General features: G+C 34.9%; 1 protein-coding gene across 10 annotated transcripts in view; it reads right to left on the reverse strand.

Annotated features, from left to right (window-relative positions):
- Positions 1-8,412: 8,412 nt before the first annotated feature.
- Tmem196 (transmembrane protein 196) overlaps positions 8,413-26,928 on the reverse strand; it is a 142,623-nt gene continuing 124,107 nt past the window's right edge. For 3 of the 10 annotated variants that reach the window (XM_057783110.1, XM_057783103.1, XM_057783102.1), the window contains exons 2-5: positions 18,122-18,178; positions 14,721-14,975; positions 13,515-13,588; positions 8,413-12,236 (exon numbers count right to left, since the gene is read on the reverse strand). In XM_057783110.1, the coding sequence (XP_057639093.1) occupies positions 12,164-12,236; positions 13,515-13,588; positions 14,721-14,975 (402 nt within the window). In that variant the 5' untranslated portion in view covers positions 18,122-18,178 and the 3' untranslated portion in view covers positions 8,413-12,163. Of the gene's footprint in view, positions 12,237-13,514; positions 13,589-14,720; positions 14,976-18,121; positions 18,179-19,011; positions 19,106-26,928 lie in introns of those variants that run through there. The other 7 variants (XM_057783108.1, XM_057783107.1, XR_009057850.1 and 4 more) reach the window with 6 other exon arrangements.

Genomic DNA, 26,928 nt, shown 5'->3' on the forward strand with positions numbered 1-26,928 from the left:
GGCCATATGCTGGGATGAAAAAGGGCAGAGTAGGAGATGACATGGATCACTGCTGGAGATAGACATGCTTTGCCAGAAAACCACTGCCACAAGGTGATACACAGATTATTAGAAATGTGCTAAATTAATATAACGGTTAGCCAATAAGAAACTAGAGCTAATGGGCCAAGCAGTGATTTAATTAATACAGTTTCTGTGTGTTTTTTTTTGGGGGGCTAAGCCAGAATGAATAAGTGGGCCCTCCCGTAGATGGGAGTGGCAGGCTGCTTCCCGCTGCCCAGCTCCTGCATGGCTAGCTTTACCCAAAATAATTACATGGAAACTGTATTCTTTTAAACACTGCTTGGCCCATTAGCTCTAGCCTCTTACTGGCTAATTCTCACATCTTGATTAACACATTTTTAATAATCTGTGAAGCACCATGAGGTGGTGGCTTACTGGAAAGAATCTTAACCTGTTTCCATCTTGAAGAGGAAAGCTATAGTGACTGCTTTACTTCCCTTCTTCCCAGCATTCTGTTCTGTCTGCTCTGCCTATCTAATTTTCTGTCCTATCAAAAGGCCAAGGCAGTTTCTTTATTAACCAATTAAAGTAACACATAGACAGATGACCCTCCTCCATCATTTCCCCTTTTTCTGTTTAAACAAAAAAGAAAGGCTTTAACTTTAACATAGTAAAATTACATATAACAAAACAGTTATCAAGCAAGAATTACAGTTACAATATTTATATCTACTTTATCTTTTGTCATAACTAAGGAAAACTATAACTATCTATCTATTCTTCAACTCTATCAAAGACTCCAGAAGGATATAATATTACCTAAGCAAACAAGAAATAAGCAACTTCCAAACTCTAGAAATGACAGAGACATCCCGCTGTCTAGACAGTCACCCAAAGTTCCACTGTACCGTTAGGGCATCCATATTCATCCTAGAGGCCCATAGTATCCAGCAGACATTTCCCTGAAGCAGGAAATTCCAAAGACAGTTCAGTCACTTTCTGCTTTGTCCAGCAGAATGCCTAGTAGACTCTTTCATGAATCAGGATCCCGAAAGACCATCTCACCATTAGGCAAGTTCAGCAGTCCTCTCTCTGAAGGGTTCTTTGTGTCCAGTTTGTGCAACAGTCCAGGCAAGAGCAGTTTCTTGCCCAAATGGCTAACCAACTCCATAAGGAGCCTATTCAATGCCCATCTTCCTCTCAAAGTAGATTGGTGCTGCCAGGAGCAGACGTGTCTCATTGTCATGAAAAGCCCTAAGTTATTAAAACATCTTAAATGCCATGTTCTGTAGTCTTTGAAAGATATGAAGAATGACTATCTAACTGAAATATGTCTTTATATATCTAGGAAATCTAACTAACATGACTACAAGCTTTGCTATTATCGATGATTATCCATTAGCAACCTATATTTCCTAATTATACATTACATTTTTAAATGAACTACATAATCACAATACCTTAATCAATATCATAAATAAATGTACATATAACAAAATTGACATTAAAATCTATACCAATACAAATTATTCATATCTATATCATATGCCCCTTTAAATGTAAAACAACATTTATAAGTAATAATTGGGAATATGGATGCATGGTAGAGGGCCCATAGGTTGAATTACCTCATTGACAGCTCTTAGATTTGTCACCATTCTCCATTTTCCAGATTTTGTTTTGACAACAAATCCAGGAAAATTTCAAGGGCTGGTAGTTTCTTCAATATATCAATCATCTAGTTACTCTTGTACCAGGTGTTGTAAAGCCTGCAGATTTTCTTCAGCCAGAGGCCACTATTTAACCCATATTCATTTCTCAGCTAACCAGGTTAAAAGTAGGGCAATTAGTGCCTCTGGATGTTTATCCATTACCTTGGATGGCTGATGACCATTGTTTATAATATCTTCTAATATTTTTCCCAGAAACATGAGTTTTGGGGGCTGCAGGAATGTAATCTAGATATTCCATTGCTGCAATATTTGAGGACTCCACAAATTCACTGCAATATTAGCTACATATGGCCTCAGTCTTCCTCTCTGTCCTCCTGGCCATAAGAATTCAACCCATCTTGTGCTTTGTTTTTCCTGAGATAGTGTTCCAATTCCTAAACCTGAATGTCTACCTCTTGAAGAGGCCAATTTGGATGCCAAGATTTTGGAAAAATGGTACTTACATCTGTACCATGTCTAGTAAGCCTTCAATAAACATGCCCTTTATACACACTCTTAGCTTTGGTTTTTGATCATTTATAGAAGTCTGCCAGAATACTCATCCCCTCTGTCCTACTATAGGTTTTGACTCATGCTCCACATTTATTCCACAACTCAGACCAGAATTGTATTTTTTTTCACAAAAGGCATTGGATTTTTAAATTTTTTTGGCGAGACACATTCTCCACAGTAACTGGGAAAGACTAGACCATGTTCATCATGGGAGGAAGAGACCTGCCATAATGTTTCCCAATGGTATCATGTCACCTTGTCTATCTTTCATTGACCTACATTCATTCGTCCAATTTTGGCCTTTGCCATAGCTCCTACAAATACCAGAAGGCTGAGTCATCCTATTCCTGCTGTTCCTAAAGGAGACATTTTCCCTAGGAATCCCTTGTCTAAAATACCTTCTCAGATATTCCATTCTACCACAAATAAATCATTTGGTATTTTGATGTCTTATCTTACCACTGGACATTGCTTTTCCTACTCATAGTCAAGTGTCTCGACATTCATTGTATGCAAGACCCACCCATCCATGGGTGCTGATCTGATCTTTAAAGTCCCAATGATCCTTTTGTATTGTAAGTTGGCATTTTCATGAGCCAAAGATTCAATTACATCTGGCTTCTGTGTCAGTTACCCTTATTTATATAGCATTTGTTAGTCTTTGTAAAAAAAATCACTAAAAGTTCTCTCTGACCCTGTTTAACTCTAAGATATTATTCAAATCTCTTTATCAGTTCTTATATTCTATTGCAAGCCTTTAAAGCATCTGTGCTACATAGGACCAAAAGGTGTTAATCATAAAGAGCTTGATCCTGAGGATCAGAGTAAAGTTCCTTGCCTTGAATTTGTTCTAGGAAAATCTCTAGTCCTTTTGCTTTTTCCTGTTACTCTAAAATTTTAGCTTCTTCCTTAAAATAGTACCCCCAAAGCAACTGTGGTCCACTTTCTAGGACTGCTGAGATTAAGTGGGTCCAGTCTTGTGGTGTTTCTTGGTTACTAGAAGCCCATGTTTTCACCATTTCCTTAACAAATGATGAATGTAGTCCATAAGCTACAATTGCTTGTTTAATTTCCTTTAGATTGGTCATACATGTGGGCTCCCAAATGAATATTTTTTACAATCTTAGGGTATTTGGGGTGAGATACTCTTTCTGATGTTATTATCGGAAAGGCTGGAAGAACTCTGGGGAATCTATCCTGGTGGTTTTTCCATGCTGATGAAGCTGTATTTTGTCTTTGTACTTTTTGTCCCTAGTCATCAAATTTGATAAATTCCTCAATATCTTCAAATCTATTTACCATTGCCTTATGTAGAGTCTGGAATTCCTGTCCAGAGTTCTGTTCTAATGCCCTCATTGAGGATTCCAAGGTATGAAGTCTGTCCAGTAGAGATAATGTCTCATCCTTGAACATAATCTTCATAGCATGCATATTATCTTCCTGGAGCAACATTCTATAAGTCAATCTGTCATACTCCTCTGACAGAGTCTGATTAATATATTCAACTGTATTAATTATCTCAAATAATGTTTCAGATCTGCTGTTATTGATTGGGTTTTATGTGCCAAATAGATTGTATCCTTATCCAGAGTGCCAAATTTTCATTTTAATAAATTAATATCAGTCTGTACCATTTCTAAAAGGACCTCAGTTGATGTAGGCCCATATTTCTGTATCGTGTGGCAGCCAAGCACAAAAGCCATAAACCTGATCTGAGGTGGTCACGTAGCTCTACAGACAAGCTGTCTCTGCATAACAATAACAAGGATGTACTGCTCCTTTCTCTCTTTTGTTAGAAGGGTAGATCACCTGAGGAGAGGTGTTGGCTGAAGCTGATGACTTAAGGGTCAAAAGGTTTGATGCTTCCTTCTTTTTGTAATTTGGGCGATGTCTTATAGAGATGATAATTCAGGCCTACATGATAGCTAGCATACTTGGCAAAACAGGTAGATGCGGACGTGACAAAAGGCCATTCACCTGGTTACCTAAGAGACAATTTGAATGTATTTTTCTGCTCAATTGACATGATGGTATATAAAACTGTTTAAATAATAAACGAGGAGATCTTCAGGAGATCGTCAGGAGAAAAAACCCTGAGATGCCCTTCCATCATGACCATGTAAGCTGTGTCTGATTATTCCTCATGACTCTGTACCAGTCCAGTTAGGAAAAATAATTATCTATGTTGGACTCACATAGGCTTCAACAAGTTGACTATGTTTTTTAAGTTAAATTGTCAATATCCTTTATTCAGATACCATATTTTTAAGGAAAAAAATGTTGAGGGCAAGACTAAACCCCTAGAATAAAAAATAGTGATGTAGGAGGGAAATCATATAAGTCTTGCAAACCTCATACATGGTGTAAATAAATAAGTTATTGAAGCCGTGGATGGTTAGGTTGTCTGACATATTGTCCTTTTAAATTATAAATTTATAATTTATATTTCAAATTATGAATTTTATCTATGGTTGAGTTTGAGCTGGAGAAGGTGCAATAACCATTACCTGACAGTAGGTGTCATGAGCCACCTATAAAACAAACCCAGTGGAACCTAGTGGTGTACTTGGAGTCACATGGCTGGTCTGAATCTGATTTTAGAGTGAAATGCTGAAAGATAAATCACAGACTGTGTGTTGTGCAGATGTCCCCAAAGCACTGGAATATCAAATGCAGACAAATTGTGGAACAGCTGGCTCAGAGCAGGGAAGCCTGACTTTTCCATGGTGCACACTGGCAGGAGGTAAGCAGTGGGAGCAGGGAGACTTGAAGCTGCTCTGAGGCATGTAATGAGAAAACATAAAGAACCACAGCTGATCTGTAGCAAGAAATCTGCTGCATGAAAATTCCATATCCAAATGAACTGCTGGCTCCATGCACAGACCATGGCTGAGGTGAGCTGAGGGAGGACTCACACCAAGTCAGGCATGCTCTGAACCCAGCAGAGGATGTGTGGCACTCAGAGCCAGTGATTCTAACACCTTCAGTTGGGCGCCAGATGAAGGATGCTTAAGTCCCACACTAACTCAGAAGAGAAGGATATTTATTTAGGGTTAGACTTAAAGATCACTGTCCTAGATATCAATCCTCTTCACAAACAGGAACAGAGTCTAGCAGCTGGAAAAGAGAGCCAGAAGCAAGAGAGTGAACACATGCTTTACAGAGGCATTTATAGTATAAGAGACCAAACCCAATTGGACTTGTATCTTAAACGCTATTGGCTGAAAGAGAAGAATGTGCTCCCACAGCACCTTGACACATATTTACAGTATACAAAAAGATTATTTTACAACAGGACATACAACATTGTTTTATATTCTAAGGGATTTATTTAGGAGGACTTATTAATGTACTTTACAAACAGAAAACCTAACTAATGGAAACTTTATGAATATATATATATATATATGGCCTCTGGACATCTAGAAATCTTTCTAACTAGGGCTTAAAGAGTATATAAATGGTTATGGTGTCTAGTGTGTGTGTGTGTGTGTGTGTGTGTGTGTGATGTATTGTCAGGGTTAGTTTTCTATTGCTGTGTAACAAAAATTAACATGGAAAAGAAAGATTTTATTTTGTTTACAGGTTACAATCCATCATCATCAGGGGAAGTCTAGACTGGAATTAAAAGCAGATGCCTATGAGCAGGAACTGAGGCAGACTATATGGAAGAGTGCTGCTTCCTCGTTAGCTCCCAATAAATTGCTCAGGCTGCTTCTTTTTTTATACCATTCAAGATAACCTCTGAAAGGTTCGCAATATCATCTATGAGGTGGGTCCTGTCACACCAATAATTAATAAAAAAGAATACCCTGAGTATATGCCTGGAAGAAATCTAATTGAGACATTTTCTCAATTGCAGTTCCTTTTCCCAGGTGACTCTAACTTGTGCCACATTGACAAAATTCTAACCAGGGAACATGTTTTCTTATTCTTGGAGTATAGTCCAGAATGAGGGCAAGAATTAACCAGTAGAGCTACCTGAACTGAAAGGCAAGTTTGAAGCACTTCAAATAATTTTTCTTCAGGATGTTAAGTAATGGTATTTGAAAATCAGTATTCAGGTATGTTGGCAAAAACAAAGAGCATGACAGAGCCACAAGTACTGATTTCTGATAGCTAACAAAATATTTTTGAGGAATTTTAGATTTTTCTATGAAGTTCTAGAGATGCTTTGAAATTATCAGGACCAAAACATACCTGAATTTGAGTGAGGACTTGCAGTGAACTAGGTGAGTGGAAAGGAAATCTTTTAACTACAAATGATACACAACTTCAAAATCAATAGTACTTAAATGATATACAAAAAGAATAATGGCAGCCCTTCATTCTTTAAGAATACCTACTATATGAAGGTTTGATGCCTAAAATAAATGTTTCTACTATTAATACAATTAGATGACAAACAAAATATTAAATTGCCATAACCTCGAGATAGTTTTAATCATTTCAACAACCCATTGGAAAACAAATTCCTAGCAGAGATATATACATATTCAATGTGTAGCACTCTCATGGCAAAGAGGAGTGGAAAATTACCTCTATAAATGTTTTTTAGTCATCCAGTCTGATTGGTTTCCTCTGTGATGAGTAACTGACAACTTTCAATTTATGGATTTGGAATAATTGATTTTTTTGGCTGTCATGTACTTTGAGTCACAAATATTAAATATGTTTCCAGAAAGATTACTTAGAGAAGAATAGAGTGGAACAATGTCAAGTTCTGAAATTTTATTTGGAAACAGCATTCTAACCAAATGTAGCTTAACATATTTTCCCTAAGTTTTTGAAACATATTTCCTACATAATCTTTGAAAATGTACTTTGGAATATATGGTTTAAACTCTCTCAATTTTTGGTTAAGTTGAAGACTTAAGTGGAAAGCAGAGTAGTATTATTTTCACTTGCCCAAACACAAAAAATGCAGTACTAATCATTGGCTCATGCCACTATAGCCACAAACTTCTCCAGGAACAGGAACTCCATGAAAGCTGATTTTTGCATGACAAACATTAAATATTATGGAGTTAGCATAATATTTCTGCAAGCCAATATTTAAAAATAGAAAAAAAGAACCATTAATTCTCTAAACCAAGTTCTGAGCTTTACCGTGGGCAGGTCCACATTCACTTGATTTTACTACTACTTTTTCAATGTAAGAATTATTTTAATGCAATATTTTCTTAATTTTACGTAGTTATTTCTATTACCACTATCTTCCCACCTCCTGGACTGTCTTTTCCCCATCTACTCTTCAGAAAGTGTAAGACTTCCCATGAGAAGTCAATGAAGTCAGGCACATAACTTTGAGGCACGATTAAGGTTCTCCCAGTTTTCACTAGTTCTGATCAGTCTATGGATGTATTTGATTCATACAGATTTTTTTTATTGACTGTAAAACAACCTACAGAAGAACAGAAAGATATTCAAGTCCTAAGTGTTAATACTTTAGAGTGGTGAGTGTGTAACTTAACCAAGTCAGTTCTGAATTTGTGAACACCATTAAAATTGGTGGTACCAAATCATGTTCAAGGGTTCTCTACCTGGCTCTAAACTGGGTAATATTACCACAGCTAGAAAAACATTAATACTTGTTAAAAGACTCTTTTTCATTAGAATAATTAATTAAATTTTTATAGCATTTAGAGCACATGAAATGGAGAATAATTGACTTGAATATATAGAAAAATGTTTGAAATGGGTCATTGCCACTGCAACCACTGATGACAACTGATTTGAGAAATTTAACTAGGACGTCAGAATTCTCTTAAATATCACTTAATTTGTGAAATATGTAATCTCATCTTGCCTACATTTCTTTATGCCCCTACTGATTTACACTTTATTTTTTCCCGAATCTCAGTGATATTACTTTATTATAATCATTTTCTTCTTTTTATATCTTCAATCTATTCAACCTGTGTGCATTAGGACATTTTCTCATTTTTTTCTACGTCAAATAATCACTTTCTTGAATTCCATTCTTCTCTGGTTCTGATCCCCTTCTTCCTCATTCTCTGAAGCCTTTCCTTCCACCAGTGCCAGAATACTAGTTTCTTTACATATTTATTGAAATAGACCATCTTGAACTATAAAAAGAACAAGGCGCATAGACTCTGTAGTTTCAAAGCATATAGCTTTATTATGTAAACATCAGGAGTCATCATACAACATTCCACTTCAAAACAGTTGTGTGTATATTGCACACATATAAACATATGAATATTTTTTAATTTTTAATAAATGAGAACTTTTTCTTTTTGTATGTAAAGCATACTCCAAATCAGTTTTACATATATTTCTAATTTAGTATAACATTATGTTTCCTCAAGGGTAAGTATGTACTAAATCTATTATGTAGGCATTAATGTTTTTGATTCCTTGTTAGTTTTTGGTCAAAATTAAAACTTTAATTACTTACATAATGTCTTAATGCCCTCTGCTTATCTCAAGAATCACCCATATCCCAAGTAAATAATTCCAGTGGGACTCAAGAAACACTGACTTGAAATAATTACAGTTTAAAATTGATTAAAAACACACACACACTGAACTATTTAGATAACTGAAGTGTTTGCATCTCTTCTTAACTGTGTTTCAAAGCAGTAATACCATATTTTGATATTTTAATATGTGCTTTTAAAAATAAATTCAAATGGCATTAAATGTGTTGATGTATTTTGATTCTGTATTTTATAAAATGTCTACAGAGAAATGCTACCAAAGTTAGAGCCAGTGATTTCTCACTTAAAGATGAAGCTACCTCCTGCCTCAATTTGTTAAAATACATGAGATCTCCACATTTTACACTTTAGATAGTTAGTGAGAAATAGGTCTATATGTGGCATGAAATGAATAGTTATAATACTTATTCATTATTTAAGATTGAATCTATGGACACTATCTGCAATATACCAGAAGAGTATATTGTGGGAAGAGTCAAAACTATACAAAAACACAAATAGAGGACAGCTATTTCTGTTCAGCCATAATTTTCTGAGGAGTTAAATTCAACAGCCTTGTCAAAGGCTCATAGACCAAATTATTGCTGTTTTGTTAGCACAATAAAAACTCCTGTCTTTCTTGTGATTATAATCTTTTCTTATACTGAGCAATAAATGTATGAATTTTTCTGTAATTGAATAACTCATAAAAATGAGTTGAAATTTGTTTAGTTTTGGCAAGTAATAAAAATACATAGTGAAGTGTTACTTATTTTAAAATATTACTTTGGAAGTTGGCCAAAATTAATTTTCAGAAACATCTTGAAGTCCATGCTATTTACTCATTTATACATATTGTGTTGTTATTTTATTGTTCCATTGTGGAAGAGAAGATTTGAATCTAGCTATATGAATGTCAGTTTATCTTTCAATTTTCTTATACTGAGAATGCCATCAGATGCTTTCAATGTACACCTGCCCAAATATGACCAGTCTGTATTATTTTATATTAATCATCAAAGAACACAAGACACTTAAATAAAATATAACAAATCTAATAGTAACTTCATGTAGTATAGTAAATTATCTTTCCTTCTGTATAATTAAATTTGAATGATTGTTATTTGAAATTAACATATCAGGAATAATCCTAAATAATAACTTTTGTTTATAAATATAGAGATATAAGATTAAAGTTATATTTACAAATAAATATTGAAAATTACTTTTATATAAACACCATGATCACAGTAATATGCCCAATAACTATGTAATTTATGATTCAGTATTCAAGTCACTCAGCTCTATAAATGTAAGCCACAATTCTATCTATATACAATATACTTAACAAAAAGAAGAAAATGGACAGAAAGAGTAGAAACTAAGTCTGTCACCTTATAGTCTTGTAAATCTTTGATTAATGTTCTTCCTATAACCGATACACTACCTTCATACCCACACAATTTATTTACTATTTTCTATTTACATTCATGTAACTGTAAATATATGCTGTATGTAGTTTCTCTATTTACAGTATATTTACATCTATGTATAACACATATTTTGTTTTTAAATTATCTCATGAACATGCAGATCAATCTGCACAGTATGGTGAAAACATATTTATTTGTCTTGAACAATATTTTAACTTGTGCAAAAGCGCAAAAATATCATACAGATTAATATTCTTTCACTAAAATTTCACCTTTTATGCTGTACCTTTTGTAATTTACAAATAAACTATAAAATGTAGTTCATTCACAAATTGAAATTAATTACAATGTTACAACAAGGCATTACTGAGGCTTTGATTTTTAATATAATTGAAGTCAGTAGTCTTTCAAAACAAAGACATCAATATGTTATTGTTAGTTCTTTATGTATTTACTTTTGAATTATTCATAAAAGCTCATGCTAGTCAAAGGCTGTTTGTGTATAGTAATAATCACAGCTGTTTCATTTAGTTTTCTGGAAGAGTCTTTTTCAGAACAACTTCTGAAGAGACTAAAATCTACAATGTTTCTGGAAAGTTGTTACCCTATAGAAAAGGCTGATGGTAAGTGAGGCAAAATTGAAAAGGAATAATTTTAGTGGATGCTCAGGAGAAATAACTGTAAATGAAACAAATGTTTTAACTGCAGCTCCCAAGACTTCAACCTCTCCTACTTCATGAACAACCTGAAATTTTTTCATTTCTTTAAAACATTGATTGTACTCTTCCATTAAATATCGGCCGTGGTCCTCCATTGCTCATGTTCTCTGTCATTTCCTGTTAGCAAAATAATATGAATGAATTAAAACTCACTTCAGAGTAAGACATTGATAGGTTTAGTAGTAAAGCAGAGATTACAAGTCATTGAAGAGCATTTTGCGGGGAAGGACAATGATACTGTTGTTGTGATTTAGGAAATAAATTTTATTGGAGTCTTAAATCACATGAAAATTTTGAAGTGACAGCCCAGGATTATATACACAAGGTATACACTATCTTTTCACATGCCCATATTTCCCCTCTTTACTTCAACTCACTTTTGGAATTAACTAACCCAGAAAGAAGATGCTTAATTGACCAGGTTTTGCCAAAACACAGCTGCTCTGCCAATCACATCAACAAAATGTCAAAGTATTCTACAGGTGTTTATAGAAAAATTAAAAACGGTGTAGCCTTTTGTTTATAAACTGAAAGACATTCACAGTGAGACAGATATTTGTTTTGAAAAGGGTTTAGAAATGTGGCCCAGACTGATGTAAAACTTGAGTGTACCTCAGAGTTGTTTCAAACTTGCAATCCTTCTGCCTCATTTTTCTGAATGTTGATATTCTAGGTGTAAATCATCATGCCTAGACAGGAAATTGTTTTTAATGACATTATCATTTACACAGAAAAAAGCAACTGGGGCAATGAAAACGTGGGGCATGTTTTTAATGTTCTCATTACTAAGAAATAACAGAAATGTGCTTTTGAAGATGTAAATACACAGACATGAAAAAGTAACATAGAGAGTTTCATTTGCAATTATAGAAAATATTTAAATTTTTGAGTACTCAAATTCATATAACTTATTGACTGTTTTTGTTTGTTTGTTAAATTGGTTGGTTGGTTGATTTTTAGACAAGGTCTGATATAGCCAATACTTGGAAGAAATTACTATGTACCTGGAAAATGGCCTTTAATTTATAATCCTCATGCTCATATTTGGAGTGGGAGTAACCCAGGCATGTGTCATTTGCCTGTCAGTAAGATGCTTGAGCTGCTAGGCAACCCCCACCAACTATGCCACATTCCCAGCACCTATTCATTAGCTATTAGGTCCTTCATTATATAAAAAGAAGTCATGAGATCAGCATCCCATTAACATTTATAATAGTATTATAGATAATATATTAGCATATAAGTAGCACAATATAGATATTATATGTATTAGCAAAATTGTCCTTTATTCAAGATTGGAAATTCTTCAAGTTGACTTTCTGAAGGACAGCAAAAACATTTCAAGTGAAAACTCCTGGTTTCATATTCTTCTGCTTGATACTCATTTCCATTTTCTTTCTGTTGGGAAGGTTTCTAAGGAAGGGACAATGAACGCAGATCTAGATGTTAGGGTCATTGGACTGGTGTTAGGCTTATAATGATAAAAAACTGATTAATGGAAAGATTAACCAAACTCAATTCCCAAACTTATTATTGTAAAGTTTAATGAAGCACATTTTCTTCTTTATTCTGCTAGGAGAGAAAGCAAACTTCTGGGTTTTTTTGTTTGTTTGCTTGCTTTTTGAGACAAGGTTTCTTTGTAGCTTTGGTGCCTGTCCTGGAGCTAGCTCTTGTAGACCAGGCTAGCCTTGAACTCACAGAGATCTGCCTGCCCCTGCCTCCCAAGTGCTGGGATTAAAGACGTGCACCACCACTGCATGGCTGAAAAAGCAAACTTCATAGTAAGTGCATAGAAATAAGAATTTCATCTGTCTTTTCCATTCTCTAAGAAGAGTTCAAATGAAAAACAAAAAAGAAAAAAAAACATGCCTAATTTCCATAAAACTATAGTATCAATCTTTTAGTGTAAGATTTTTTGAAAAATGCTTTCTAAAATCTTACAAATTCAAGAGTTTTCTTAACTAAAATCACTCAGACTCATATACAGTAAAATTACTGAGAGAAACTATAGGGAAGTTAGTTTTAAATCGATGAGTCTCATCATTTTATTTGCAAATTGACTTTTCCAATTTAATAAGATCATACTTCTAATTTAGCTGAGAATACTAGAATATCTATAAAAAATACTTCCTTCAAATGGACTAAAACTGTAACTTTCTGTATTTCCAGTTAGGATCTTTGATCAAACCAAGAGCCTTGACTGTTGTTAACAACTAGAAATGTAATAGATCACCTAATTTTACCAATAGAAACTTTAGATACAAACATTTTACTATATTAATTTTAATCTTTGATTATCTGTTCATTCAATATTATTATGACAGAAATACACAGTGTACTTTTATCCAGACTCATTTATTATTAAAAGGAAAAGTTTCATATGTGAATGATGAAACTGAGTCAGAATTGTGATGCAGCAGCGAATGAAGAGAATTATGATTGATCCAAGCAGAGATGTGCTTGAATGCTTAGAGGCAGGATGAATAATTGAAATTCCTCACAAACTTAGGTGCTGTAAGATTCTGCCATGTAGGTTATGTCTGCTCCTCAGAATAGCTCTTCTGAAAGGAATACTTTTAGGAACATACAGCATCAGTCCAGATTGATCTACTGGCATCTTGGCTTTCTAATAAAGGCAGTGCTTGCTGTAGCACCATTTACAACATAGTAACTCCCTAGAAGTCAGCATACCTTGTGGGTAACTCTGGTGTCAGGGGCACCACCGGGCAGCTGGGCAAGTCGGTTATTTCAATAGCCCTCAATCTCTAATGTAAATATAACAATTATACAATAAATATCAAACAAACATATACAAAGAAGAGTTAAATAACATTAGCATAAAAATAGAGCACAAAGGAGCATCTATTACAGTATGTATTTATCTTCTATTTTAATGACCTATATGAAGACATCAATTTTTCTAATATAATGTATAATCTTTTATTTTAAATGCACAAATGTGTCCACAATTAGTTCTTTGGGAAAGCAAATGAGAATCTCTTCTCCTAATGTATAGATAAGATATGAAAGGAAGTCAGATAAACTACAAAATAAATATTTATTAACTTTAAAATAAAATTATAAAGAAATATGAATAACTATTACTACTATTTCTTTTATGCTATTACTGTAGAATTTTATTTTTAAGAAATAAGTCAAAATATAATTTGCCCATTGATTTAGTGAATTAATTTTTACAGATATTTATCTCTTCCTCAATAGATGAAGTAACAGGAACTGAGTTTGGAAATGTATACCAAATGTAATTGGAACACAAAGCTCTTTCTATACTAATTGCACTTTAATGCAACTAATATTACTTTCTGTTTGAATTGGCTTCATAATACAATTATGCAAACAGTATTGTGTAAAATACAGAAAAAGCTATCCAAATATGCATGAAGTTTAGATGAGAGCTCAATGCAGCTTTATAAGCATTGTAATATCTGCACTCATAAGCAAGGCTTTTGTCACCTTATTAAAGAGCTTTTTTTTTCTGCTTGAGGATCCAATTTACATAATCAAACACATCAACTTTTAAGCACAAAGGATATGCTGGATAAGAGAATTCATGTGATTTCGAAAGATGGCATTATTAAGCAGCGGCTGTATTTAGTGTATGTTTTTCCTCAGTAAGGTATTTAATATTTTGTGAAATACTATTTCAAGAGCTATGGTTTTGAATAGATGGATGCCACAAAATTGTGCTAAATAGGCCTGTGCTTATGAATTTCAGAAAGAAACTAATTTTAATTTTAAAACAACATTTTCTTAACCTAACAGGGTCAAACTTATAAAATGTGATTCTCAAATTTCCATCTAAGCTTGTAAATTGATTCACCTAGATTACTGTGTACATTGCATGGCAGCAGTGTGAGGTAAAATGACAAAACTCACTTTCTCAGCCATCTCATGAGAATGATGCAGGGAATGTTCCCTTTCTGAGAACATTCTCCTTTGCTCATAGCTGGCTAGACGACAAGTGAGCCAGGAGGACAGAGTACATCCTCCAATGCCAATACATGCCAAAGACATGGAAGCAAGGTGCAGTGGGTACACTGATGAAGTCTTCTTTGTGGCTGCCCGAAGAAACTGAAAATTCAGGATGCCACCAATGAGCCCACAGATACAACATGCTGAAAAGAGGATCATCTGAGAAGAAGAAGAAAGAGAATGTTAAAGTTGATAAGGTTGAAATGTCCAGAACATAGAGACTTGTGATGCTACAGGCCAAGGATTGTAAACCTATAATGAAAAGGATGTGTTCTATTTGATTATAAAGAGGTAACAGGTGCCAGTCAGTGAAGACTTCACTCAGTCTGATTCACTACAGAGAAAGTACATCATAGAACTTCTAAAATGAAACCAATGGTATATATTTTATGAAACTCTGAAGCAAACTAAATTTATCTTTTGGCTAGATCCAGATGAAAATAATGCCAGTCTCTAATATGCATGCCTTTGAGGAAGAGTCATCACCTGGTAATCCCTCCCAGAGGTCTTCTGAAAGAAACACTAATATAATTTGGAGAAATGAATGGTGATGAGTTCAGATTCTCTGACTTAAATTCTGTTTAATTCTGAAATCTTCTCAAGTTTCCAAGTATCAGTAACTTCTACCTAGGTGAAATTGGGGAAATTAGTTAAATCATTTTTGTGTATTTCCACAAATGAGCATCTTTGGAACTTTCCATAGTTTGACTCAAAATCAGTGAAATCTATTGTTGCCCTGAGACACCACAGCAAATATTACACAGCTTCTGTTTCAAAAGTGTTGTTTGATTGTTTTTAAGAAATATAGAACATGACTTTTATTCTTGATCTTACTACTGGTTCAATGTGGGTCTCATATTCATAGAGTTAAAAGGCTTAATCAATCTAGGAAGGACCTTTGGCAGCAGTAAGTTTCTATACAGGAAACATCCTGTGAATACTAATGAATTTAGTTGACTCTTTAAAGAACCTCATAACTGTATTTGCTTTAGGAAACTGGTCTAAATTACCCTATAGGATATAATGAATCTTTAGAGGATGATATTTCCTTATTATCCATTCATATTTCCTTTTCTGGAGCACAGTAGTCAATTACACTTTTCTTCCTAGCTCTTAGGGTCAAACAGAACCTCTCATACGCTAGGCAAGTACTCTACAATTGAACTATACTCCCAGCAAACATTTCTTACCTTTTGACACAACACACACATTTCATAAAAAGTACATTTATAGTTTCCTGGAAATAATTTTGCTTTGTCCTTGGACAGCTAGTAGAAAAAAATCATAACTTATTCAGAAGACCATCCTGGATGTTATTGATATTATTTGTTGTGTTAATTCTTTAGGACAAAGAGTTTTATAACATATTTTAGAACGTATTGTTTACATTATAAGATATTGTTTGCTTTCAACAGTTAGTTGAGCTCTACAAGTAATATTTGTGTACTGGCCCTAAGTGAGGCAGTCTTTCTAATTAGAAGGAATTGCACATATGCAATAATTATGCAATTTTTATACACTTTACTGCAATGAAGTTTAACATATTAAGTATGGCATAGTCAATATCAGAGAGAGGGAGGAGAGTACATTGATTTAGGAGTAGAGAAAGGAAAAAATTATCAAAATCGTGTTGCAATCTATATCCTTCAGTGAAGTACTAGGAGAGGACCAGGCCATGAATGCTTGAAACAGCACTAAGAAAATTTTGACAGGCAAAGATTTCTACTTGTCCAGTCATTTGCTTCATTTCTCCAAGTTGATGCTGCCTTACTTATTGTGCTTATGTCAGGTTACTTATCAGGATTGAAAACCCAGTGATGAAACAATAAAATCTTTGTATATCTTATTGAATATATTGTTGAAAATTGATTACTAATTTACAAAATTGTTCTATTTAGTTATAATGTGTATTTTAAAACAAGTAATTAACCATTTATATACTATTTTAAATGATACTCACTTGCCTTACAGTTTCTTGAGTACATATTTTGGTGTTTACACACATACAATATTAAATGATCTCCCATCCTTTCCATTCATTTTTACTTTCTTTTACTTTTTTCTAAACAAACTGTTCCAATACAACTATAACTGGTATTGATAGTTTAAAAGTGTGTAAAGAAAAAAAGGCCATACTTAAAGAGTAATAGAAGAATTATAACTGCCAACTAAAAATATAAACATACTTCCCTTAACAGTCCCATCTCCTTCAAATGTTTAACAATTATTTTACACATGGATGCCACCGTGAATGTTTTATCTGCCTTTCCAGAGTAGATATCATCACAAAGAAAGATGGAAGATGAGGATGATTGGGAAGCCACACACACACTTACTACTCTGACCCCACATCTGACTTGTTATTGGAAAACTTTTTTTTTGAGCTCAAAGAACATTCTCCAGGGTCTCTTTTGTAACTAAATTTGCCAATTAATAAAAGCTTATGGTATTTTATATGGTACCAGTAGAATAAATCATGCCTCTTCCTTCTTTTCAACTCTGATAAAATGTCATAAGGACTGAGTCCTCACTTCAGCATGTAGGGCTCCCTCACAGACAATATCAGAATTAACAGGGAGTATGTTGCCTATTCCAGAATACTTTGATACTACAATAAAACATCCGAAAATGATTATATATGTATTCACAGTAGTAAAAATTTGTTAAATATCTTTTAAAAGAATCAACTGCAACCAAATACCACCTCTTTCTAGGTGCTCTGCAAAATTAGCTTCACAGAATAAAAAATGTAAGTGATCTTCAGTCCCAGGTCTATATTAAATCAGGTCAATTTCCCACAGAATAGGTTTTATGTTTATTGCTCCATGAAGGACCCAGGTAATTTCTTGGGTGTCTCTACAGGAAAAAATATAAAGACTCTCATGTAGAACAAATATTAAAGTTTAAATATTCAAGTATTTAAAGTATAGCTAAGATTTTTTTTTCAAGAACTTTGGTGGTTTTTTGTTTACTTTTTCATTTAAGACAGTGTTTCTCTGTAAATTTGGAGCCTGTCCTGAAACCAGCTCTTGTAGACCAGGCTGGCCTTGAACTTACAGAAATCTGCCTGCCCCTGCCTCCTAAATCTTAGGATTAAAAGTACACACCACCACTGTCCAGCCTGATGTTTTACTTATCTCTAACATTTTGATACTTTTCTTTGAAACACTGAACGCAAAATTTGCTTCTTAGTTTCTCTTTAATCCTTAATTAGCAACATTAAGTAGACAAAAGTACTCTAGTTATAATTTCTGTTTTGAATTTCAAACCCTTCAATATAGGATAGAAACAAGGCAAAAACTTACAACAAGTCCTGATTTTTTTTTGGCGCACAGTATTCCACATATGCCACAAAGAAGAAACTGCAAAAAAAAAAAGAAGAAGAATTATTGTATTTATATAGATAGGAGAAGCTTATATGTTTAACTCATTATAATCCATTCATGACACTTTCTCCAAGCAATCTTGCATGTCTCAGATTCCCATCAAGACAAAATAAAAACCTTGTTGTAGAATGTCAAAGACTAAATTTTATTTACTTTTTGTAAAAGCTAATTGTGAGACTTAATCAATACTTAAATATGTTTGTCACCAGGAAAAAAAAATGTGAAGTAAAGAAACTAGAATTTTGTTCCTTTTGACTCATTTCAATGTCATTTTCTTTTCTACTTTCTCAGAGACAAATATATTATAAGACATTCATTCACTTTAAGCACTTAGACCTCAATAGGTTGTTACATGGATAAGGAAAATACCACAGATAAAATTATAAAATATCAAAAAAGAAGATAATTCTCTATAAAGACATTAATTGCTTCATATATTGAGACAATGATTACATCATTCTGACAGAAATATTGTCTCTGTGGACATGTCTAAAGAACCCAAACAGACAAAGCAATGAATGCCATACAATTTCATATTAATGAGAAACTGATTACAAAGCTTTTTGCAAAAAAGTACATTAAATAATCTACCCATAATAAAGTAGTCAAGAGTTTAATTTGTATAAAAAATATTTAAGGCTGTTGGAATAATAATTTGTTCATAATTGAGTTGGCCTAACAATTTAGTTAAAATAAATAATTTATAACGGACAATGAGGACTACTGAGAACTGAAGAACAATGGCAATGGGTTCTTGATCCTATTGCACGTAATGGCTTTGTGGGAGCCCAGGTAGTTTGGATGCTCACCTTAATAGACCTGGATGGAGGTGGTTGGTCCTTGGACCTCCCACAGGGTAGAGAAACCTGCTTGTTCTTTGGGCTGAGGAGGGAGGAAGACTTGATTGGGGGAGGGGGAGGGAATGGGAGGTGGTGGCGGGGAAGAGGCAGAAATCTTTAATAATTAAATTAATTAATTAATAAAAAATAAAATAAAATAAAATCCAAAAAAAAGAAGTAATAAGAAAATTTCTGATTCAAATTTGCTAAGAAACCTGTTTCTATTTGATTTTTAAGTTTTTGATTTTTTTTTTAATTTCATAGTGAGTAATGTTCTTGCCACCAAACCTGATAGACTGAGTTCATATCCTTTGACTCAAAAAATGAAAAGAACCAATTTTTACAGTTTGTTTACAGATGTCCATATTTATGTCCACATGTATAAACACAAACACACGCACAATTATATAAATATAATAAAAAATTAAAATGTCTCAAGTAATAGCTAATAGTATAACTAGTTTCAGTGAAATATTTTGTATCTGGATATATTTTTCAAAATGCATCCAAAAATATTCCAATACTTCCCTGAAATAATATGTATGTGAGGAACATATTGAAAAACAGCGGGGCTGTCTGTGAGGTCCTTGGAGCCCGGCAAGAGGCTCTGCTCCTGTGCTGAGAGGATCCAGAGAGGGGAGTGAGTGCCCATGTGCCTGGATGGTCCCGGGGATCTGAGTTCAGGCACCCTCTAATTCCCAAAGATTTTCTGGCCATACAGAGGGGCATCTTCCTGACTCCTGGCTTTCTTTACCACATTTCCCCCTGCTCCCAAGCACTCCTTTTCATATCTGAGGTCCTTGGATATTCCAAATCAGCCTGCTTCAGGGAAGAGAGGTTTGAGGAGTCAGCAGGAAGTGTTTGTGCCATTGGGGCTTCTTCGTACCACCCCACCCTGCCTTCCAAGCCTGCCTTTCTGTTTGCAAGGTCCTTTATGTCTGCAAGGAGTCCTGCTAATTTGCTGAGTGGATCCAGAGAGGTGAATGAGTGATCGAGCTGCTGGATGGTACCAAAAAACTGAGTCCAGGCCTTATTCAATTCCCTAAGATTTTCTGGCCATCCAGCTGAGTGTGTTCCCAGCTGCTGGCCTTCTTTACCCCATCCCACCATGCCACCAGGCACTCCTTTTCATCTGCAGGTTCTTTGGAACCCCCAGCACAACCTGTTTCACGCCAGATGGGATCTGAAAGCCTGCTCCAGTGATGAGGGAACCCAAGAGAGGGCAGACCAAGAAAAACTCCCAAGTACACAGTCAGCCACAGAAAAGATTGAACCAAGACACCAAGATTCTCCTGGCCTCAATTGAAGGAAGAGATGGGCAGGCACCATTTCAAGAATTTCTCCAACACCCTGGAAACCGAACATGACAACACCAGAATCCAGCAAACACACAACAAGAAGACTTGAACACCATAACCCAGAAGAAGTAGAAGAAATTGACTTTAAACTTAACCTTATGAAAATGATGGAGACCCTTAAACAGGAAGTAAAAAACTCCTTTAAAGAAATGGAAGAAAAGACAAACAAAAAGTTAGAAGAGCCAGGTAGTGGTGGCGCATGCCTTTAATCCCAGCACTTGGGAGGCAGAGGCAGGCGGATCTCTGTGAGTTTAAGACCAGCCTGGTCTACAAGAGCTAGTTCCAGGACAGGCTCCAAAGCCACAGAGAAACGCTGTCTCGAAAAACCAAAAAAAAAAAAAAGGTTAGAAGAAATTAATAAATCACTCAAAGATACCCAAGAAAATAAAAAAGCAATCAAACAGGTAAAGAAAACAGTTCAAGACTTGAAGACCAAAATGGACATAATAAAGAAAAGACAAACCAAGGGATGGCTAGATATGGAAAATCTGGGTAAAAGAACAGGAAGTACAGAGACAAGTATAACCAACAGAATGTAAGAGATAGAAGAAAGAATCTCAGGCGCTGAGGATACAATAGAGGAAATAGATGCATTTATCAAAGAAAACAGCAAATCCAACATATTCTTAATACAAAACATCCAGGAAATCTGGGACCCCATGAAAAGACCAAACTTAAGATTAATAGGGGTAGAAGAAGGAGAAAAAATACAGCTCAAAACTTAGAAATTATATTCAACAAAATTATAGAAGAAAACAATCCCAACCTAAAAAAGAATATTCCTATGAAGGTACAAGAAACATACAGAACATCAGATACACTGGATCAAAAAGAAAAAAAATCATCTCACCATATAATACTCAAAACACAAAGCATACAGAATAAAGAAAGAACATTAAGAGCTGCAAAGGAAAAAGGTCAAGTATTGTATAAAGGTAAATCTATCAGAATATCACCTGACTTTTCAATAAAAACGATGAAAGCCAGAAGGTACTGGATAGATGTGGTGCAGACACTAAGAGACTATGGATAAAAGGCCAGACCACTATACCCAGAAAAGCTGTTTTTCACCGTCAATGGAGAAAACAAGATATTACATGACAAAAACAGATTTAAACAATACATATCCACAAACCCAGCCTTACAGAAAATACTAGAAGAAAAGTCACAACACAAGGAAGCCAACAACACCCACAATAGCACAGATATCTGACAACCATCCACCAACACAACTCAAAGAAGGGAAACACACAAAAACTACCACCAAAAATATAACTGGATTTAAAACCACTGGTCATTAACATATATTAATATCAATGGACTCGATTCAGCTATAAAAAGGCATACGTTAAGAAAAATGATACAAAAACAGGATCCAACATTCTGCTATTTACAAGAAACAGACCTTAACCTCAAAGACAGACACTACCTCAGAGTAAAGGGTTGGGAAGAGGTTTTCCAAGCAAACTGACCCAAGAAACAAGAGGGTATGGCTATCCTAATATCTAAAAAAATTGATTTCAAACTAAAATCAACCAGAAGGGATGGAGACAGACACTTTATACTCATAACAGGAACAATTCATCAAGAATTCATCCTGAATATCTATGCTCCCAATACAAAAGCACCCATATATGTAAAAGAAACATTACTAGAACTCAAATCACAGATCAAACTCCTCTCACTAATAGTAGAAGATTTTACCACTCCTCTCTTGCCAATGGACAGGTCAACTAGACAAAAATTTCATGGAGAAAGAAGGGAACTAAAAGAAGTAATGAATCAAATGGATTTAACAGACATCTATAGAACATTCCACAAAAAAAAACCCTTCTTTTCAGCATCTCATGGAACCGTCTTGAAAATTGATCACATACTTGGTACCAAAGCAAGCATCCACAGATACAAAAAAAAAAAGGAGTAATTACCTGTGCCTCATTGGATCAGCATGGAGTAAAGGTAGAATTTAACAACAACTCCACCCCCATAAAGTCTAAAACTCAGGGAAACTGAACAGTAAACTACTGAATCACCCCTGGATCAAGGAAGAAATAAAGAAAGAAATGAAAGCCTTCCTTGAATTCAATGAAAATGAAGACACAACATACCAAAACCTACGGGACACTATGAAAGCAGTGCTAAGAGGAAAGTTCATAACACTAAGTGCCCACATAAAGAAAACAGAGAAATGTCACATTAGAAAATCAACAGCACACCTAAAACCACAAGAAAGAAGAAGCAGCAGAATCACCGAGGTGTAGTAGAATACTGGAAATAATCAAACTGGGGGCAGAAATCAACAAAATATAAACACAGAAAAAATCCAAAGAGTCAATAAAACAAAGAGCTGGTTCTTTGAGAAAATCAACAAGATTGGCAAACCCCTATCCACACTAATGAAAAAGCAGAGAGAGAACACCCAAATTAACAAGATCAGAAAGGAAATAGAGGACATAACAACAGGCACTGAAGAAATTCAGAGAATCATTAGGTCTCATTGCAAAAGCCTGTAATCCACAAATTTGGTAAATGTTAAAGAAATGGACATTTTCTAGATAAGTACCATATACCAAAATTAAATTAAGACCAGATGAACAATATAAATAGACCTATAAGTCATGAGGAAATAAAAGCTGTCATATAAAACCTCCCAACCAAAAATCCACAGGACCAGATGGTTTTAGTGAAGAATTCTACTAGAACTTCCACGAAGAGCTAATGCCTATACTCCCTAATGTGTTTCACATCATAGAAACAGAAGAGTCATTGCCAAACTCTTTTTATGAAGTCACAGGTACCCTGATACCCAAACCACATAAAGACTCATGGAAAAATGAGATTTACAGAGCAATCTCACTCATGAACATTGATGCAAAATTTCTCAATAAAATACTGGCAAACTGAATCCAAGAACACATCAAAAAATCATCCATTATGAAAAAGTAGGCTTCATTCCTGAGATGTAGGTCATAAGAAAATCTATCAATGTTATCCATCATATAAATAAGCTGAAAGAAAAAAAACTTTATGATCATTTCATTAGATGTCAAAAAAGCATTTGACAAAATTCAACACTCCTTTATGATAAAGGTCTTGGAGAGATTATGGATACAAGGATCATATCTAAATGTAATAAAAGCAATAAAGAGCAAGCTGACAGCTAACATCATATCAAATGTAGAGAAACTCAAAGTCATTCCATTAAAATCAGGAATAAGACAAAGCTGTCCACTCTCTTCATATCTCTTCAATATAGTGCTTGAAGTTCTAGCAAAGGCAATAAAACAACATAAAGAGATCAAGGGAATTCGAATTGGAAAGAAAGAAGTCAAACTTTCATTATTTGCAGATGATATGATAGTGTAAATAAGTGACCCCAAAAACTTCACCAGAGAACACCTAAAGCCTTCAGTGATATGGCAGGATAGAAAATCAACTCAAAAATAATCAATAGCCCACCTATACATAAAGGATAAAGAAACTGAGAGGAAAATCAGAGAACCATCACCTTTCACAATAGCTACAAATAGCATAAAGTATCTTGAGGTAACACTAACCAAGGGAGTGAAAGGTCTATTTGACAAGAACTTTAAGTCTTTGAAGAAAGATATTGAAGAGGATAACAGAAAATGGAAGAATTCTCTTGTATTGGTAGGATCAACATAAAAAAATGGCAACATTACCAAAGATTCAATGCAATCCCCATCAAAATGTCATCAAAATTCTTCATAGACCTTGAGAGAACAACAATCAACTTTATATGGAAAAACAAAAAACCCAAGATAGCTAAAACAATCCTATACAATAAAGAAACATCTGGAGGCATTGCCATCCCTGACATCAAACTCTATTACAGAGCCACATTAATGAAAATGCTTGGTATTTGCATATAAATACAGATGTTTACCAATGGAATCAAATTGAAGACCTGGATATTAATCCTCAAACCTATGAACACCTGGTTTTTGACAAAGAAGCTAAAATTATGCAATGAAAAGAAAAGGAAGTTTAACAAATGGTGATGTCATAACTGGATATCAACCTGTAGAAGAATGAAAATAGATCCATATCTATCACCATGCACAAAACTCAAGTCCAAATGAATTAAAGACCTCAATATAAATATGACCACACTTAACATGATAGAAGAGAAAATGGGAAGTAGCCTGCAATTCAATAAGAGCAACAATGAATAAATGGGACTTCCTGAAGCTGAGAAACTTCTGTAAAGCAAAGAACACAGTCATTAAGTCAAAAACACAACCTAATGAATGGGAGAAGATCTTCACAAACCCCACATCAGATAAAGGTCTGATATCCAAAATATATAAAGAACTCAAGAAACTAGACATTAAATCTCTAAATAACCCAATTAAAAAGTGGGGTACTGAACTAAACAGAGAATTTTCAACAGAAGAATTCCAAATGGTCAAAAGATACCTAAGGACATGTTCAACTTCCTTAGGTATCAGGGAAATGCAAATCAAAACAACTTTGAGATACCATCTTACACCTGTCAGAATGGTTAAAATCAAAAACACCAATGATAGCCTATCCTGGAGAGGGTGTAGAATAAGGGGAACACTCATTCATTGCTGGTGGGAATGCAAACTTGTGCAACCACTTTGGAAATCAATGTGGCAGTTTCTCAGAAAATTGTGAGTCAATCTACCTTAGGATCTAGCAATACCACTCTTGGGACTATACCCAAGAGATTCCCAATCACACTACAAAATCATTTGTTCACCTATGTTCAAAACATAGCCATTATAATAGCCAGAACCTGGAAACAACCTAGATGCCCCCCAATGGATGAATGGATAATGAAAGTGTTGTACATCTGCATATTAGAGTACTAATCAGTGGTAAAAGTCAATGACATCTTGAATTTTGCATGCAAATAGATAGAAATAGAGAACACTATCCTGAGTGAGATAACACAGACACAAAAATATGAATATGGTATATACCTACTCATTAGTATATTCTAGCCATAAACAATGGACATTGAGTTTATAGTTCATGATCCTAGAGAAGCTAAATAATAAGGTAAACCCAAAGAAATACTTATATAGATTCTCCTAAAAATAGGAAGCAGAGAAGATTGCTGGGCAAAAGTTGGGAGCATGGGGTTGGGGTTGGGGTGGGAGTTAAGGAGAGGGGAGAGAGAATGGAGAAGGGGAGGGTTCAGGAGAGCTTGAGGGAGTGGGATGGTTTAGATAGAGGAAGGATGGATATGGGAAAAGGGAAGAAGATATCTTAATTAAGGGAGTCATTTTGGGGTTGGCAAAAGCCTTGGCTCTAGAGGGATTTCCAGGTGTCTGCAGTGATGACCCCAGCTAGAACGTTGGGCAGTGGAGGAAAGAGTGCCTGAACTGGTCTTTTCCCTTAGTCACACTGCTGACTATCTTGACTATCACAATAGAACCTTCATCAGGAGACAGATGGAAATAGAGACAGATACCCACATCAGAGCACTGAATTGAGCTACCAAGGTCCAGGTGAAAAGCAGAAGGATGGAGAATATGAGCAAGAAAGTCAGTACCATGAGGGGTTGGTCCATCAGCTGAGACAGTGTTCCTGAGCTAATGGGAGCTCACCAAATCCAGCTGGTTTGTGACTGGATGAGCATGTGACCAAACTGGACCCTCTAAATGTGGCTGACAATTGGGGCAGACTGAGAAGCCAATGGTAATGGCACTGGGATTTGTCTCTTCTGCATGTACTGGCTTTTTGGGATCCTATTCTATTTGGATGTATACCTTCCTAAGCCTGGATGAAGTGGAGAGGGCCTTGTACTCCCACAGGGCAGGGTACCCTGGTCTCTCTTAGGACTGGATGGGGAGAGGGGGCAGGGGAGAGGTGGAGTGAAAGGGGAGTGTGAGGAGGGGAAGAAGTGGAAATTGTGAATAGTATTATTTATAAAGCAATGAAAATAAATAAATAAATAAATAATAAAAAACAGTGGGTAAGGGAAGTTTTTCTGAAGGGACTTTCCCATAAGAGAACAAGGCAGTTATAAACCAGGCAGTATGTATCAAAAGGTGTTAGTGAGCAAAGGTTACATAAAAATTTGGAAAGATCTTAAACAACATTCAAACTATCAAGGAATGTATAAGAATCATTTATTTCATCAAATAAGTTAGCTAATCTTTCCAAATATCATACAGATAATTTAACATGGGGTACTTTGAGTGTTCTATGTACAATTATTTGCAAATCCCATAGGAGAAAACAGCTTAGATTATTTATTAATTCAGAGGACTAAGAAATATATTCTGAATATAAAACAAATGTTATGGGCCAAAACATTCCTTAGCCTTTTTAGAGTCTTTTGTACTGTTTCTATTGCACATGCTTCAAGACTGTAATCAATAAATACCAATTTGGACAAATTATGATACTTTTAGCTCCTCAAGCTCTAGATAAAAACCTCAGCATATCCTTCTCTTCAAATTAAGTAACTAGTCTGTTATTCAATCTGGAAGTCAACTCACCCAAATTCATTCTTCAAATAATTTGGCAGTGC

This window comes from Chionomys nivalis, chromosome 10 (genome assembly GCF_950005125.1).
Source record: "Chionomys nivalis chromosome 10, mChiNiv1.1, whole genome shotgun sequence".
In the NCBI taxonomy this organism is placed as follows: domain Eukaryota; kingdom Metazoa; phylum Chordata; class Mammalia; order Rodentia; family Cricetidae; genus Chionomys; species Chionomys nivalis.